Below are 18,914 nucleotides of genomic sequence, written 5' to 3'. Positions count from 1 at the left end.
TACTTTGGCAACTCTGACATGGAAGCGTATAGCCACGTCCTTCTGTGTAGACATTTCTGAGCTCTGTATGCCTCTTGCACTGAAAGTCGGCCATGAAAGCATATTTCCTCTCCTAGTTCTCAGTAAGTTCAGCACTCCCACCGTTGCCTTCATCATGGTCAAGTTCACCATCTTTGGTTGATGCACAGATGTTGGCAGCTAGAAATACGTCATTTTACGTGACAGGAACACACAGAACCTGAGACCAGCTCCTCTCATGGCACCTCCTCATTTCTAGGCCAAGAGTGAACAGGTGGGAAAAGAATTACCCATGCACTGCAGTCAGGTGTATTTGTGGACTCAGGTTTCAAGTTCACACAGATGCCACAACTCCAGTGTGTCCCGTGGGAACCAGGTGACAAGGGGAAGAAGGGAAGCCTCTGCCAGCTGTACTGAAGGGGCAGCAGGCGTCCACTTTATAAGCCACGATGAACACTCATAGCGCCCAGATCCAAGTACGGCTGGGGAGGAGGGATTCCGTTTAGGCAAACACTCCTTCACCAGAGAATCAAGACAAAAGCCACACTTGGAAAATCTGTTTGCCAAGAACTGGTTCACCCCACGTGTGAAGCTCTTCGCCACCCTGTTGAGAACACGGTCAGAGGCCAGAGGTGGGCAGGTGTGGATGTGGAGGACTCCTCCCCTCTGTCCTGACCACCTGCAGCTCTGGTGGTCCCCCAGAGGCCCCCGCTCAGTCTCACCAGGAGCTAAGTGGCTGAGGACCAACAAGCAGGCTCGGCGGGGGCACTGGACAGACATGAGAGCGGTCCTAAAGGAATGCCATGGACGTAAAAATACACGTCTACACAGAAGTCTTTATTTTAACATTTAAAAGAAAGAATCACATGTTCATTCCGACAGCTTTACCAGACCGGGCCACCCGATAAGTTACACGCACACAGGGACTTGGAAAGTTATTGCACAGCTTTTCAACGGGTCGAGTCAGGACCAAGCAGCCGCCCTTGCCCACAGCCAGGCGGCAAGTCCATCTTCCACAAGGACACCTTGCTCGAAACAGGCTGCGGGGTGGCTGCACTTGAACCTCGCCTCCAGATTGATGAGATAACCACGGCTACTCCCACTGCAGAGTGTCGTGTCTGCGGAGGTGGAGCTCTGAACTGGGAGGCCGCGCACCGCCTGCTCATAAACAGTATTTCCTGTAGCATCTCGACGGCGGGCAGGCAGCAGGGAGGTATGCCAGCAGCCTGTTCCAGGCAGGTTATCAGCAGCCCTGTCTCGAGGATTTCTGCCCCCAAAGATTCCTAAGATTGTTTGCTAGCTGATTCTTTTTTTTGACTACTCGATGGTTTTGCATTTGCCGTGATCCAGGGGTGTTCAAGTACTTCTTTGAGGGTGGGCCGCTGGCTGGGATTATGCTTCAGCAGTCTGGAAATGAGGTCCCTGGCTCCCTCTGGCACAAAGTCAGGGAATGTGAATTCCACCTGGGTAAGTGTACAATAAGTGACAGAGTCACAAACGTGGCTAAGAGAGAACAGGATAAATATTCAGATCGTAGCCTAAAGTCAAGGCTGATAAGGAAGGAATTCTAACAGAATGATGGGTCCTTTCTAGTGATGTCTTACCCGTGATATTCTTTTGTAGGTCTCTTGGTATGTGTTTGCCTCAAAAGGAGGCTTCCCAACTAGAAATTCGTAGCAAAGCACCCCAAGGCTCCAGAGGTCCACCTTCTCGTCATGCATCCGGCCTTCGATCATCTCAGGCGGCAAGTAGTCCAGGGTGCCGCAGAGGGTGGTTCTCCTAAAAACGGAGGCGGGTTCAGGTTGACGTGCTTCTGTTTCTGATGCACAACAGCTGCTCAAAATCACCCACCGCTACGCTAACGCTGAGCGCTTTTCCTAGGCTAGATCCCGTGCTACGAAGCAGGTACTGTTACAGATCCCCACTTTTAGACAGGGAGATGCACAAGATCTCACAGCTAGCAAGCAAGCTGCACTCCAAATCTGTCCAACTCCAGAACTTCCTTAAATGATATAAAATATAGGATTTAAAGTATCACCAGTATAAAATTTTGTGGACAACTAGGGAAATTTGAACACGGACTAAATAGTAAATATTAACGAGGCTGTTAATTTTCTTAGGCGTGATAATGGTTGTGATTATACAGGACAATGTCCTTATTTTTAGGACACGCATACTGAAGCACTCAAAGGACGAAGCACGCTGTCTGCAACTTATAAGTAGACGACACACCCAACATGGCAAAATGTTAACAACTGTTTGAGTGTAGGCACTGGATACATAGGTGACCAATTCAGCACGTCTGTATGTTGTTTTTATAACAGAGGTTGGAAACAAACATCAAAACAGGGGCAAAGACCATGCAGGTTTTGCTGGTTTATATCAGTTATTCTCTGCCTGGTGCCCAGTGAGCGCACAAATGTTCGCTCGACTGCATGGTGACCCAGGATTAAGGAGCCACCTCTCCAGACATCTAGCCTCTCATCACCACCGAGATTCAGGAGACAGCCCGAATCAGGGGGTTCTCAAATGAGAGCACAATATTGCAGGAGCTCTTACAGTTATCAAGGTATGGGAGGCGAGGAGAAGTGACCAACATTTACATAGTGTCCTCTTCAGAAAAGGATCGGCTACCTTTCCTGTCACGATGACACCACTGGGAGGGTTAAGGTACAGTTTAGCCCTGCGATGCCACGAAGCGAGGTGCCAACAGCTCCCACCCGCAGCAGACCACCAGATTTTTTTTTTTTTAAACAGAAAGAGACTGCAGCAGCAGATTCAGTGCCTTGCTGGAAACAATTAGGAGTGGTCTGTAACAAAAACAAAGCTCCCCAAACCCAGTGGCATCTATTTTAGACTATACAATTTTTTTCAACTGGCTTTATGGTAATCTGGCTAAAACTTTTTAAAGACCTACCCCAAAGTTGACAAACTCTTACTGATGGATGTATGCTTTTAAATGCCCTACTTCACACGTGGTTCCAAAAGCTCATTTAAACTCCACTTAAATTTTAAAAAGGAGAAAATGTTTTAGCTCTGTTGGCAAAGTTCACTTAAATTGTTTCATTAGGTTGATCTCTCCACTTTAAGAGGAGACAGGAAAGGACTGTTATGTTGACAAACAGAGGACGAAAGAATCTTTGCCCCCCACCCTGAAAGCTCCATCCAAACCAGTTTGGTTCCTTTAAGTTCCCTGAAGAACTGTGCTCTTGGTTCTAGATCTTTGCAAGCGCTGCCCTCAGAAACTTCTGTCTCCTGGTCCAGAAAGCATTGGAGTCTCCCTCACACCAGTCAGTCAGGTGTTACTGCCCCTGTACACATGCTGCACTTCACCTGTCATACATTTGTCACATCTTTTACTTATTTGTCCCCTTCATTAGCCTCTAAGGACATTATGCATCTTTTAACCCCAGGCTTAGGACAGGATAAACAGCCCAAAATGGCTGCAGAATAAAAATGTTCTTGAAGACGCTAGTTTACTATCAGGCCTAAATTACACCAAAGTATGTGTGTCAGTTACCTGCCCCAACTCAGCACAACATCTATACTTTACATTTTTTACTATTTAGCTCATGATTAGCCCCTGGGCTTTTGCTAAACCAAACAAATGAGTTCCACGTCTGAAGTTACATACCTGGAGGATGGGGCATGTACTGACCACCCAAAATCTGCAATCTTAAGCTCTCCAGATGATCCAAGGAGCAGGTTCTCTGGCTTAATGTCTCTATGAATAACTCTCTTTGAATGACAGTAAGACAGGGCATTTGCCAATTCTGTGATATACTATTCAAAAAAAAAAAAAAAGTATTGAAAGTCTGTGTTTTTTATACAACACAACTTTAGACACCTCTTCTGAAAGGAAACCCGACATAGATTTTAACATGTTTCGTAGATTTTTAAAGCCAAAACTAGAGACAATGGATGACTCTACAAGAAAACAAACCAATTTAGTGTTCAGCATGAAGTACAAGTGATTCTGTGCTACGTTATTTGCTAACACAGCAGATGTGATATGGAAAGACAGGAAAACACCGAGACAGCACTACATCCCCACGTGGCAATATACGGCCCAGCAGCAATGAATTAAGACAATATTGAAAAACTGGTATAAATCAGGGAGTCAGACGTGTAAACGGTTTTTAACATTTAAAACAAAAACTCTTAAGTACAGACCATTCCCATTTTTAAACCAAGGCCAATCTACAACAAAAGGATTTGTCTGAAGCTAAAACTTTAAGAGCACCGGAGGAAAAAAATCCTGAACAATAAACTAAGAGCAGTTGTCCTGGCATGTTAAGTAGTGGGCTAAATTTGGGGGCACACTACATAGTAATTCATTAGTCAGCTTCAAAGTACACAAGCAAGTCAGTCCTTTCATTCGTTCTGTTTCCATTTCAACTAAAAGATCTAGCAAGCAAGTCCAGAATTTGCTTTAACATATAAATAAGAATTGTTTTATAGTATACTGAAAGAATATATTTAGCTCTGACTTAAGTTAGAGAAGTGTCTGTTTCCCAAAAGTAATTCTAGACAGGACTAAACATTATTTTATACCAAAAAAGGTTTACTTAAACAAATGGGTAGAAACCAGATGTTATCGTCAGAAAGGACATTTTTCATTTTTTTCAGCCAAAAGCCAGAGACCAAAATTTAGACCATAATAAACAAAGTGAAGGCAAAGAAAGCTCGTCGCCTGCACCAAAGCTGGGTTGATGATGCTCTAGGAGCACACGTTACAATTCCGGAGGGCAACAGGCTGTCCCTGCTCAAAGCTCGGCAAGAACCAGAGCCCTCTGGCATCAACTCCCTCCACACCTCCCACATTAGATTGTGGGTACACGTAAAGGTCCCTAACACTTCTCTAGAATTAGTTTTATTTTAATTAATCAGAAAAGAAAAACAGGTGCGTATATATATCTCCAAACTACCAAGGAATCTAGAAAGAACCAATCTTTTCTTTCAAACAGCTATCCGTTTACACCAAAGTAAACTCCATCTGGACTGAGGAAAACTGAGTACTACAAGTATTAATTGCCAATTAAATAAGAAACTAGTTTGGTTAACTAATATTTAAAAAGCAAATAAAATAGATTTCTACTTATCCAAAGGGCAAATATTTAAGTTTAAAATAGTACGTCCTCGTTGCACAGACAGGACCAGAGGGTCATTCACCAATAGTGCTGTGATTTCATCAGAAGATAAAAGTAAAACCACCTGAACTTAATGCCATTTAGATCAATGCCAAAACGAAAATGAGTGTACATACTACCCAGAGACCTCCACCAGGAAACAGAACAAAGTAACCACCATTCAACAGGCCCATCGTCGGCTAATTCAACAAAAAACAGCCCAAATTAAGACTCAGCTTCTTCAAACAATTTTCACACAATAAAGGAGAGTAGAATTCGTGAGGGGGACAAAACAAAAACCTGATATGTTGAACTTTATTAAGATTAAAAACGTCTGCCCCCCTGAAGAACAAAGTTAAGAGAATGAAAACACGAGCCACAGACTGGGAGAAAACGTGATAAAGGACACGTATCACAAATACACACGAACCCTTAAAACTCAGTAAGACAACAAAAATTTTTAATGGCAAAAGATCTGAAGAAACACCTCAAAGATGATATACAGATGGCAAATAAACACCTGAAAAGATGCTCAACACTGTACGTCATTAGAGAACTGCCAATTAAAACAGTGAGGCACCACTGTACACCTACTGGCATGACTGAAATCCAAAAAGCTCAACACCACCAGTTGCTGGTGAGGAGCAACAGGAACTCTCATTCATGGGTGGGAATGCCAAGATGGTATATCCATTCTGGAAGACAGTTTAACAGTTTCTTAAAAGCTAAATGTAGTCTTACCATACAAGCCAGCAATCGCACCCCTAAGTATTTACCCAGCCAATTTGAAAACCTATGTCCCACAAAAACCTGCATGCAATTGTTTATAGCAGCTTTACTCGTAATCACCAAAAACTGGAAGAAACCAAGATGCCCTTCAGTAGATGAAGAGATAATAATGGAATAGTATTCACCAATAAAAAGAAAGAAATGAGCTATCAAACCCTAAAAAGATACAGATGAATCTCAAATGCATACAGTTGTTTCCCACAGGGTAACTGGTTAACAGTGCTACCACTACACATGAACACTGGAATTGAACAGATAAATGGATGGCGGAGGGTGGAACCCAAGTTTCTCAATGTTGGGGTGGAGGTTACAGATAAGCAAGGGAGGAGGATAAAATGATCCATGTGATAATGGACTCATGTTTTGCTTAATATAGATACGGATGGATAATATAGAAATACTTTTAGATACATGCATTTACATGGATTACTATACACATATTTCCTTGCTCTCTGTCAGCTGAAAGCCTAGAAGTAATAACACTCAGTAGCAATGATCATATCCAGCGCCCAGATCTTGGTTTCTAATAACATTTTCCAATAAAAGGAACCAAAGCTCCTTGGAGAAATAAGGAATTCTAAGACTGGGATAGGAAATGTACAAGATGAAGCTGGAACATCTTATAGCACCAGAAAACAAGACAGTGCTTTTACGTGCACGCACACACACAATGATAGGGACATATCCAAAGGACACAGGAACCACGAGAGAGCTCCCAGTGGCCAAAGCTGGAACAATGAGAGCAAAGTGGTATTAGATTATACTCAAAAAGTATAAAATAATCCATGAGTATATATTAATAAATGATTGACTACATTTTCTGACTATTTTAACATCATTTTGCCTTTGGTGTGGATATTTGTTGTTATATGTCTTTTATGTCTATGGACTAATTTTGTCTGGTGAATCAAAGGATTTATATCATTTATCAAATTTGGAAAATTCCCAGCCATTATCACCTCAAACATTACCTTCAGCCCAATTTCTCTATTTTTTTTTTCCTTCAGGATTACTAAATTTATTACTAAATTTATATAAGAAGTAAACATTACTTCCAAATGTCAAAAATAAATAAATACATAAATAAATAAAAATGAGTGAGTAAATAAATAATGGAGAATAGAGAAATATCTGGTACAGAATTCCAAATAACTTACGTCGATACCCTGCCCTATAGGAGATGAAACATAACCCCCCATGGGCTGTTCCTCTGAAACAACACAGCATGCAAACGGAGAAAAAGAGTAACTTTACAGTGGAGAAACCTGACAAACACTACCTCAGCCAGGTGATCAAGGCCGACACTCAGGGATGAGGAGTCAGGTTAATAGTATGTATCCTTGATACGAGAATGCATTTTCCCTCTGATCTTCCTCTCAAAAACCCATGACCCTGGGGCTTCCCTGGTGGTGCAGTGGTTGAGAATCTGCCTGCCAATGCAGGGGACACGGGTTCGAGCCCTGGTCTGGGAAGATCCCACATGCCACGGAGCAACTAGGCCCGTGAGCCACAACTACTGAGCCTGCGCATCTGGAGCTTGTGCTCCGCAACAAGAGAGGCCACGATAGTGAAAGGCCCGCGCACCGCGATGAAGAGTGGCCCCCACTCGCCGCAACTAGAAAAAGCCCTCGCACAGAAACGAAGACCCAACACAGCCAAAAGTAAATAAATAAATAAATAATAACAATAAAGGAATTCCTTTAAAAAAAAAAACAAAAAAACCCATGACCCTAATCTAATCATGAGAAACTAAAGAAATCTGAATGAAGTATGGAGTTCAGTCAATAGTTATGTACCAATATTGGTTCATTAGTTATGACAACTGTACCACACTGATAAAATATAAATAGAAGAAATTAGGTGTGTATTAATAGGAGAAAGTAAGTCTGTACTATCTTCAGTTATTCTATAAATCTAAAACTAATCTAAAACAAATTTTTCTTTTCTTTCTTTTTTTTTTAAAGAGAGCAACTATACATTTCCACAGAAACAGCTGTGGAAACCAACCACAGTATTCCATTTGGTACCTGATTTTATCTGTATATAAAAGATACACCTAAGCTATTTTGATTTTTCCATTTCAAATATTTGATCTGATTAAGCTATCTTCCCATGAGACAAAACCCCCTCTATTATAAAATGAAAGGTACACTGCTAGGTAGGACAGTATAGAGGAAACAGAATTAGTCCGGACAACAAATGAAAACTTACAGTAGCAGTTCTCTGCTCATCAAACTTTGACAGTTTCTGAAGTTCTCTATAGACAGCTCCGAGGGGTGCATATTCCAGAATTAGGTAGACTCTGGTAGCATCATGGAAATAACCATACAGCCTGAGAATATTTGGATGCCTGCAACGAAGGACGAACACTCTAACACCTGGTTTTGGAGCTGATATGTACTGAGTATCAAACAAATCCTCATGTGAAACCAGTGGTGAAAACTGCTGCTGGCCACAGATCCCACCTTCCACCCCCCTTGAGAATTTGAAACTACAGACCCACTGTAAGAAAAAGATGTACACTGCTATCAATTTACATGCATTTCAAGGTATTAATGGACCTTGGGTTTAGTTCAGACTATTGCCTTCCTTTAGGCCATCTATATTCTTAGGTGGGGAAAGAATTCAGATAAATGTTAAGTCTCTGCAAATTGGAAAAAAAAAAAAAAAAAAGACATGGCATTCCCACAGTAGTTGAAACCCAAATACCATGAGACAGACAACACAGGCAGTGTTCACTAATGGCAGGGGATGTGCTGCTGACAACTTTGGACAGCTGAGCACAGGCTATCTGTTTTTTTGTTTTGTTTTGCTTTTTTTTTTTTTTTAATGCACTGAAAGCAAAAAGAAAAAGATCCACTGGCCAAAGTCAACCTGTAGGCTGCCAGTTTGCAACCTGAACTCAAAATAAAAGGTATCATTCCCTTTAATTATCCACCAAAACAAAACAAAACAGAAACACCTCCGGTAAATTACTGCATCAACAAAACAAACCTTCAAGCAATTTTTCAGGACCACGGCACTGAAGTCTAGTGAATTTAGTCACTCTCTGCAGTACTACGGAGCCAGCCTTCTACAAAGAAGTTTACAATCATTTAACTCTTAAAGTTCTGTACACCACACTCCTGGACATCAGTCTGAAAACTTACCTAAGGTGGGACTGTATTTCTACTTCCCTCCTCAGCTGATGCTCAACTCCTGCTTTCTCCAACTGAGCTTTAAATAATACTTTAAGAGCCAGGATAAACTTGCTTTGTTTTTCTCTTGCCAAATAAACATTACCAAACTTTCCTTTACCCAGCGGGCGACCAATTTCAAAATCTTCCAAAGCCCACTGCCTTCTAGGAAAGAATTGAACATTTTAAAATGTGAAGAAAACACATCTTTTCTAACAACGTATATTAGTGAGTAGCAGACATCCTATAAATTTTATATCCAAAGTTGTATTGAGTATGTACCCTCTGCAAGAACCAAACCAATAACCACAATTAATGAGTCACCACAGACATTAAGCCCCCCATGCCCCCACCTGCCGTCAGCGGAGTGACTCTGTGACAAGGAACAACCTGGACTGTTAGAGCTGAAGCGCTCACTGGGAAGTGTCCCAAGGCAGTACTATGCTCTGGGGCACAGACCTAGTAACAACAACACTTAGGACCACGAGAAGGATTGGATGAGTAACTGGAGAGGGAAAAATGCTGCAGAACCACCTGTGAGCCTCTTTCAAACCAAGCACAGCCTCCTGCAGCCCCGGAGGTGCCAACATTCTCAGCTGGAGAGCAACCACTCCGGTGAAGCGAGCCGGATGGAGCCCGCAGGGCAGTGGGGTGAGAACCATTGGATGTAGATTCTCAGAAAGCCGCTGGTGGGCGCTAGAGCAAAAAAAGGCTGTGGGTTCATTCCTGGCTCCTATCACATTCTAGAATCTAGACAGTTCAGAGATTGAGAGCAGGGGAAAATACAGCCAAGCTTTATTATGAGAAACAAGTATAATAATTCTATCAATACTTTCAAAATACTCAGACAGTCATGTATTCGTCCATAGCTCTGCAATAGGACCAGATTTTGTTGTTGTTTTTTTAACTTCCACCTCTTTACTAGAATAGAAAAAAGTATAGAAGCATACATAAACCATATGTAGTAGTTACTTCTGAAGGTAGAGAGGAACTTTTACTTCACACAGTTCTGTAACAGATTCATACAAGTCATTTCTAAATTTGGAAAGCAATAAGAAAAACTCGAGTCCCTAATAAACATCCATCATTAAAATTCCTTCTCCCTTTTTTAAAAGATTGGAAATTTGAAACATCTATATTTTCTAAGTGAAAATACAGTATAAAGACCTATTTTAAAAGTGTTCCCATAACTAAATTTGCAATTAAATGGTGTATTCTAGTAGAATGATGGCACAGAACTCTGTAAACAAGATAAAACTTACCTTTTTGATTCTTCATTTTTCTGTTTTGATGCCGCTTCCTTTTCAGGATTATTTCCTAGATAGAGTAAGTTAAAGACCTGTTGTTAGGGCTTCCCTGGTGGCACAGTGGTTGAGAATCTGCCTGCCAAAGCAGGGGACACGGGTTTGAGCCCTGGTCTGGGAAGATCCCACATGCCGCGGAGCAACTAGGCCCGTGAGCCACAACTACTGAGCCTGTGCGTCTGGAGCCTGTGCTCCGCAACAAGAGAGGCCGCGACAGTGAAAGGCCCGCGCACCGCAATGAAGAGTAGCCCCCGCTCGCCGCAACTAGAGAAAGCCCTCGCACAGAAACGAGGACCCAACACAGCCATAAATAAATAAATAAATTTATAAAAAAAAAAAAAGGGACGTCCCAGGTGGTCCAGTGGTAAAGAATTCGCCTTACAGGGCAATGCGGGTTCTATCCCTGGTCGGGGAACTAAGATCCCACATGCTGCGGGGCAACTAAGCCCATGCGCCACAACTACTGAGCTCGCGCGCCTCAACTAGAGAGCCTGCGCGCCACAACTACAGAGCCCATGCGACCTGGAGCCCGTGCACCACTACTAGAGAAGAGAAAACCAGCGTGCTGCAACGAAAGATCCCGCCTGCCTCAACAAAGATCCCGCGTGCCAAAACTAAGACCCAACGCAGCCAAAATAAATAAATAAATAATAAATAAATAAAATATTAAAAAAAAAAAAAAAAAAAGACTACTACACTGTAACCTGACTCCTGCCATTTGAAGTCTTTATAGAACTTCGAGAGTAAAGACAAGCAGATACATACAGCTAGGCCCTTAGATAATCTCCCTGAAGCCTCAGTTTCTAAATGAAGAGCTTCTAAAGCAGAATTACCAATCTTCCCATCCATTACAATCTCCCACCTCGTCACCTTTTCCCCAGGAGGTGGGCCGGCCAGCCAGCTGTCCATTTGCTACAGACAACGTGCAACAAAACATAAGCCAACCACCACCCTCCTTGCACTGTATTAGCGGCCAATGGGAAATTACATGGGACATTTCCACTTGTCTATTTCCAGCACTTCAAACTCTTAACAGCAGCACATTTTGCTCTGGTCAGATATTTGAATTCAGGCCTCACCTGGACTCTTCCCCTCCCTGGTTCACAATCTCAGTTAAGGCCACCAGTATAACCACCATCCCCACGTCCGGTTTATTGCCCAGTTCTGTCAAGTCTGCATCCTAAGTGAGCTCTCGGATTTGTCTGCACCACCCCGTCCTGACTGTCTTCAAATAAGTTAACACTTCGAAGTCTTAGCTTCCTCCTCCACAAAACCAAGTTAAAAACTATGGCTGCCTTTGCAGAGTGGTTACGAGGACAGAACGACACAAGGTGGATGAAGGAAGCCTGCCGTGTGAGCACTCACATCTGGTAAATGATAACTATCAACACTGACCCCACTCCACCTAGTCAGCTCACTGCCATACTGGCCCCAAACCACAATGGCTTCCCTCCTGCCTGGTACCCCTGGGTCCAGCAATGCTACTCTCCAATTCATGCCCCACATTCAGATGAGCTTTCTACAAAGGCAAGTCAGCCCGTCCTCCGCTCAAAAACCTTTCAGGAGCTTCCCAGTGCACACGGGATGAAGCCCCACTCACCGCGGCCAGCGGTGTCCCCACCTCGAGCTGACCTGGCCCACCTCCGTCCACCCACTCCCCACGCCCGGCACTTCCCTCCACGCTCCAGAACCCTGGAGTTGTTCAGCTCCAAGAGTACCTGCTACAAGAACCCCGTGCCTCCCCTCCGCCCCTAATGTGCAATCAAAGAACACGGCACTGGTGCTGCGTCCTCCCTGGCTGCCAACTCTTCCATGAGGGTGGGAGTCCGGCGGGCCCACAGGAGACACTGGTACTTCACCCGGACACCAGATTTCCTCCCCATCCTCAGTAGAAAATGATGTAAAAGCTAGGGTTCCAAACAATAAACACACGTCTATACACTTGCTTCTTTAGCAACTGAAAAGAACGGCTCTCCAATGAGCCTCAGGGCGCTGATTACCAGGTGCTGGGAGCTGGGGCTGCTCGCTGCTCTGGGTGTTACTCAGCGGCCTGGACACAGGACGAGGGGCGCTGGCTGCCCACGCCGGCTTCTGCTTCAGGGTCGGTACGGGTTTTTGGCTGGAGACAAGCTTTTGCACTTGTGAAGGAACACGCTGCGAGGAATTTGAAGGACACAAGACCCGCTGAGCCTGGCCACTGTTCGCAGACACCGGATTCTGAGAAGGAAATTGCTGAGTCACCGGAACACGTTTTGGGCCATCACCAAGTGGAACTGTAGTCTAGATTGGGGAGGAAAAAGGAACTTTATGGTCTCCATGAACGAAAGCTGAATATCATGAGAATATTCCAAAAGTGTGTTTTCCAATATAAGAAAATAACGAGTGTCACTCACTGATAAGAGACGGAAGGGGAAAGCGATTTTAATCAGCACTTGCAGAGGATACAGTTAGTATGTGGCTGGAATACCTGAATGATGCCTCCTCCCCTTCCCCAACACCCTACCCCTGAAAAGCATGCTCCCATAGACAAATGTTCATTAACAAACTTTCATCTAAAAAGGGAGGCATTAAACACTAAGAATTCCCAATGACTTGGGAATGATTATTTAGCAAGAAGCTGCAATTTGGAAACTTTATACCAAAATCCCAATTCCAACGACATTTCTTTGACAATACCTATGTTTAGAAAAAAGACTGAAAGAAATACATCAAAATATTCAACAGTGATGATCTTTTTATTTATTTATTTATTTTTGGCTGTGTTGGGTCTTCGTTTCTGTGCGAAGGCTTTCTCTAGTTGCGGCAAGCGGGGGCCACTCTTATCGCGGTGCGCGGGCCTCTCACTATCGCAGCCTCTCTTGTTGCGGAGCACAGGCTCCAGACGCGCAGCCTCAGTAGTTGTGGCTCACAGGCCTAGTTGCCCCTCAACAGTGATTATCTTTGAGTAAAGAAGTTTTGGAGAATTTCTGTACTTGCCAGATTTTCCACAAAAGCTAATTACTACTTTTTTTTTTTTTTTTTTACAATAACGACCACAGTTCTAATAGTCCAAAAAGCTAATTACTACTGATTTAGTAGTGTTTCAATTTCCAAGTGTTCAATACTGACAAAATGCATCAGAGGCAAAAGACAAAATAAACATAGGCTCTTCAAAAAGTTACTACCAAAATATATTATTTACATGCCTGTAAGTTGGATGTCACGAGTTTTTAAAATACTTAAATTCTAAGGCCCTGAGCTAATCAAAACAGGGCAGGGGGCACTTCCTCTAGCTTCAGTGGAGGAAATTTCCTCATAAACAAGGAAACAGTGCCAGAAGAGAAGCCTCACAATCCATCACCAGCTTGCTGGTACAAGTGCTTTCCAAGAGAGGGTTTCCAACTTGCAGGAAAAAGAGATTGCTTCTGAAATTAGCAGCATCCACAACACAGCAGACATTCAGGCAGCAAAAAACATTTTAAACATCGAGCAATTTTTTTTTTATATAAATTTATTTATTTATTTTTGGCTGTGTTGGGTCTTCATTGCTGCGCACGGCCTTTCTCTAGTTGCGGTGCACGGGCTTCTCACTGCGGTGGCCTCTCTTGTTGCAGAGCACAGGCTCTAGAGCGCAGGCCCAGTAGTTGTGGCACACGGGCTTAGTTGCTCCGCGGCATGTGGGATCTTCCCGGACCAGGGCTCGAACCCGTGTCCCCTGCATTAGCAGGCGGATTCTTAACCACTGTGCCACCAGGGAAGTCCCTAGAGCAATTTTTTAAAATGATTACCCTCATCAGAATTGAGAATCAAATACAGTGAATCAACTTAGCCTTTTTCTGGTTGGTCATTTTTACGCTTTCAGCCAGTAAAAAAGGCTAAGTATCCATTTTTTGAAGATGAAGACTTCTAAAAACAAACCCCTCCCCTCAAAAAAAAACACAAACAAACAAGCAGTATTTATATTCTTCTAATTTCCTAGAAGGAAAAAAAACCCCGGGGATTACTTATATTAAAAGGATCTTTCTGTGAGAGACCCATTCACCTAACTGCTCCACAAATATTCATCAAATGCTAAGTAAGGGCCAGGGGGGTCTCTCCTCCTGGATTCCAATCTACCCCAAGCTGAACTGAGCACCCCTCCTAGGAATTACTCAGGTTATATGTATATATAGTATGGTACTGGCTCACACACCTACCCAGAAGGGCTCTAAGTTCTTGAAAGTCAAAGACCACGTGCTTTTCACCATTGTGACCCCTGCACCTGACACAGAACCTGGCTCCAAGTGGGCTCCCAGGAAATGCCCACTGAACTGCTGTTCGACATTCCTCTAAAGCGTGAGCAGAACCAACTATGGCAAAGAAATTAATTTCTGGCAAGCAAGGAATTACAGGCAAGTATTAAGCACCTACTACATACATCATTATCCTGCATGCAATGGAGCAATACAGATACTTAAACAGCTAACTGTAAGACAAAGCAGAGGAAATAAAAGTTACGGTGAAAGAAGCAACGAAGTGTTATTGAATGCGTAGAAAAATGACTAATTCCCACCCAGGAACGTGGTAGAGGGATCTAAAGTGACAACCCAAAGTAAAGGTAAAAAGAATTCTAGATTTAACACCCAATCTCAAACAACTATACCCCAATAAAAAATAATTATAATATAAATAAATAAATAATAAAAACCCAATCTCCCTTTGGGTTTTATAAATGTGACTTGAGATTACAGATTATTCGATTTACCTTAGGCCCCGAGATGCTGTTTTCTTTACATTTGTCCATGATGCCTGAAAAGAAAAAAGAACCACCTTTAATTTGTAAAAATCCACCTGCTTCCAAGTGTTATGCTGGATGAGGGTTATAAATCCTGATGAAAAAGCCTCAACATCACACAGAATTTTACATGTTTTGTCATCCAAATGAGGCTGATAAGGGAGCAGTGTTTTCTCGCCTGATACCACGTGCAGGCATGGGGCCTTCCTCCCCCCTCACACACTGCAGCCCTCCCCTCCCCCATACTCAGACTTCACTCCTGAACAGCCCTGTCCTGCCCCATCGTCTCTCTAACGGACCACTTCCATCACTGTACAAGCCAGCTTCCACACCTGCTGCCTTCAGAATAAAAAAGGTCCGCTTTACCCCAAAACTGACTCAAGCTATGGCCACATCTCTGGCCTCCCCTTTCAACAGCAAAGCTCTGCAAGTCTCTACCACTTCCTCACGCTGCCACAAGCTCCGTCCCACAGGGCTTTTATCCCCACCGCCAGCCCAGCTCCAGACTGACCCCTGCTGTTGCTAAACCCAAAGGTCAATTCTCAGCCTTCCTCTAACGTGCATTCCCCGCATTCCAGGGGATCCTGCACTCTTTTTCCACTCCTTTCTTCACTTAGCTCGCAGATTTGTCTTCACCTTACTGCTGTCCCACCGCAATCGCCTTTGCTGATCAGCCTCACTTGTATCACCAATCTCAGTGTCTGGGGTGACGCGGGAATGGACTCCTCAGGTCTGAATCTACACCTGCCTAGGGCCCCAGGGCTCTAAACATCTTTATCAAGAGAACTCGAATTTGCGTCTCTTGCCCTCTCCTCTCCTGCGACTGCCAGGCTCTCTAACAACCTCCTCAGGATGCCCCAGGAAGGTCTGCCAGGCGTCTCAACCCAACACACCCAATGAAACCTCTTCTCTCCCGCACACTTCTTTTCCCCTTTGCCATGGGGGGTGCCCAGAAACACTTCTGTCCCAACTACACTCACTCCCTCGGTGAGCTCATCCCGTCTCCTGACTTTCAATACCACCCACAGGCTGAGGATCCCCAACTTTCCATCGGAACTCTGACCACCTGGTAATCTGAGAGGCATCTCAATCTTAATCTGTCCCAAACTGAAGTCTTGCTCCCTTCCCCACGCCCATCTCTGACACCCGCTCTCTCGGACTGCGGACTGGGCTGCCCCCATCTCAGTAGATGGCAAATCCATCCTGCCGGTTGCTCAAGTCTAAAGTCTTAGCACAATCTTTTACACGGTTCTCCCTCAAACCCCATATCTGATCCATCAGCATATCTTACAGGCTCTATCTTCACAATCACTGCTCACAGCCTTTACTACTCCCACCTCGTCAAACCACAATTTTCTCTCCCTGCAATTATTTGCAAAAGGCTCCCAATGGTCACTCTGCTTCCACCCTTCTCCCATTAAGTCCATTCGCAACACTGTGCCCAGTAATCCCATTAACAAGTCAGATATATGGTCCTTGGTTCAGAGGCCCCTCATGGTTCCTCAACTCAAATTCAAAATCTTACTTGCACAAAGAGGCCTATAAAGTCTCACAGAATGTGGATCTTGACCACCTCTGTGACCGGATCTCCTCCTCTTGTCTATTGCACACCAGCCATTCAGGGCTCCTCCCATTCCCTGGCAGAGAAGTCCCCTGCCACAGGGCCTTTGCACTTCCTGTCCCCTCTACCTATGAGGCTCCTCCCTACAACAGAAGTGTGGCTGTTCCTTCATTTCATTCATGCTGAGATGCCCCTTTCAGATCATCTCTCTTTTATTTTTACTTAACACCTTACGTAACATTATTTGTACTTGTTTACCGTCTGAGTCCCCAGACTCAGATACCCAGCTACCTGCTCAGTATCTCTAAAGAAAGTAAGCTCCACAGGAGGAAGAGCTTAGTCCCATTTTGTTCACTGTTACCTCCCCAGAACATGCCTGGCACATAGTATGTACGCTCATCTTTTGGGAATGAATCAATCCATTAACAAAGCAGATCAGTAATAAAAAAATAGTTTCTAACACTTAGGAAGTGTTAGAATCACTTCCTGTGAGTCAGGCACAACAACCTATCGAGTAAGTAGAACATAAACTCCAAGAAAGCAGAAACCTTTCTCTATTTCTCTTACTCAGATGCTCCCTATATTCTAGAATCCAATCAGAAAGCACTCCTCAGCCCCACGCTTTCACATCCACTTTATAAGTAATCAAATAACTCCACCTCGAAGACGGGACCAGGCTAAAGAGCCTGGAGTCCTTATATCAAACAGCCATTTAGACATAACAGACAAAAAAGAAAAGGAAATACAGTCTCCTATTATGTGAATTTCACACACGCTCTGATGCTTTCTTCACTCTCCCTAACAGTTACAAGCAGCAGACTCAGGAGAACACAGAGACCAATGAACACTGATTCAACAGTCTTCAACAGAAGCTACAGACACTCACTCCAATGTAATGCACTTTCCTTCTCAGGAAGAACAATAACAGAATGGAACATGATTCTGATCCAGAAATTCTGGAGAAACCCGCAAGAAGACTGCTTCTCAGGCGATTCTGGCCTGCAGCCGAGTTCAGGAGTCACATGTCCAGACGACCTGCACAAGATCCCTGCAGTTCAAACCAGAGATCCTACTAGTCTAAACAGCAAAACAGATTTAATAGCACTGTGGGTTGAGACTTTTCCTTCCTTCGTGAAACCTGCAAATGTCTGCACAGATGCAGGAGAGTGGAGAGGAAATGAGTATGTTGCTGAGAAGCATTTAATTCAAAGAACTAGGAAGGTTAAGGATGAGAAGGAAACAGTGAAAGTCAAGGGTGATGGCTACATCAACATCAGGAGGACATTTGCTAGAAATGGAGACTTTCAGGCCCAACCCCAGACCTAACAACTAGATCCTGCATTTCAAAGACACCCCCAGATGACCAGCATGTGGCTGGGCTAGACCACTAGTTCTCAACGAAACATCAGAATCACCTGCAGAGCTTGATGAAAATACAGACACCTGAGTCCTACACCCAAGCGCTTCTGATCCTTTCGGTGGGTTCACATTTTTAACAAGGACGCTCAAGTAACCCTGTTAAGGGTAGTGCAAGGTCTACGGTTTGAGAAGCACTGGCCCAGGAAGGCCTCTTCGAGGAAGTTAGTTATTTATTCACCCACTCATCCATCCCGCCCGGACAAGGGCCTTCCCTGGCTAGTCTATCCAAAGTAGCCCCCGGTTCCTAGCGCTCATCCCTATTGGAAGTTATCTTGCTAGTTCATCGTCTGTCTCCCCACCCCCCAGAACGTAAACTCCAAGACAGCAAAAACCTTCTGTACTTCCTTACCCAGGTGTTCACTGAACACGAGAATCCCATCAGAAAGCACCCCCCAGACGCCCCACCCCCCGACGCCACACAACCCAACTCACTCCAAGTGTTTAATAAACACCACGCGGCATGTTACAGGGCGTCTGGGGACCCGGGAGCTGATGGGAGGGCGCTGGAAAACCAGGGGGGGGACGCAGGGAGGAACTGGGGTACCAAGGGAGGCTTTCTCGCCCCGACCCTCCCCTCGCCGGCCCAGCGGCCCCAAAGACCGCTTCCCTCCCACCCACCCCCAAAAGCCACCCAGGGTCCTCCCGCCCGCCTCACAGAGATGCCCCAGGTCTACGTACCTACGGCCTCCCACCTCCGACCCGAAGCCTCCGAGTCCTCCCGAGAGCTCAGCCGTTAAGAGTCAAAGTCTTCATTTTAAATAGGAG

At 44.3% G+C, this 18,914-nt stretch overlaps 1 protein-coding gene across 3 annotated transcripts; it reads right to left on the bottom strand.

Annotated features, from left to right (window-relative positions):
* Positions 1-834: 834 nt before the first annotated feature.
* On the bottom strand, positions 835-18,898 carry AURKA (aurora kinase A). Of its 3 annotated transcripts, none has more exons than XM_061207918.1 (9): positions 18,828-18,898; positions 15,140-15,183; positions 12,417-12,696; positions 10,375-10,429; positions 9,086-9,277; positions 8,148-8,286; positions 3,653-3,801; positions 1,623-1,797; positions 835-1,481 (listed from the first exon to the last, which is right to left on the bottom strand). In XM_061207918.1, the coding sequence occupies exons 2-9, from the start codon at positions 15,176-15,178 to the stop codon at positions 1,302-1,304; spliced, it is 1,209 nt and encodes a 402-aa protein (XP_061063901.1). In that variant the 5' UTR covers positions 15,179-15,183; positions 18,828-18,898; the 3' UTR covers positions 835-1,301. The 3 variants fall into 3 exon arrangements, with proteins under 3 accessions (XP_061063901.1, XP_061063902.1, XP_061063903.1); XM_061207919.1 differs by having other exon boundaries at positions 9,086-9,274; XM_061207920.1 differs by having other exon boundaries at positions 12,417-12,633.
* Between the last annotated feature and the right edge of the window lie 16 nt (positions 18,899-18,914).

The sequence above is a fragment of the Eubalaena glacialis genome, chromosome 13 (assembly GCF_028564815.1).
Source record: "Eubalaena glacialis isolate mEubGla1 chromosome 13, mEubGla1.1.hap2.+ XY, whole genome shotgun sequence".
In the NCBI taxonomy this organism is placed as follows: Eukaryota; Metazoa; Chordata; class Mammalia; order Artiodactyla; family Balaenidae; genus Eubalaena; species Eubalaena glacialis.
The sequence above is the reverse complement of the archived record's forward strand: the minus strand, read 5'-3'. Positions and strand labels throughout refer to the sequence as shown.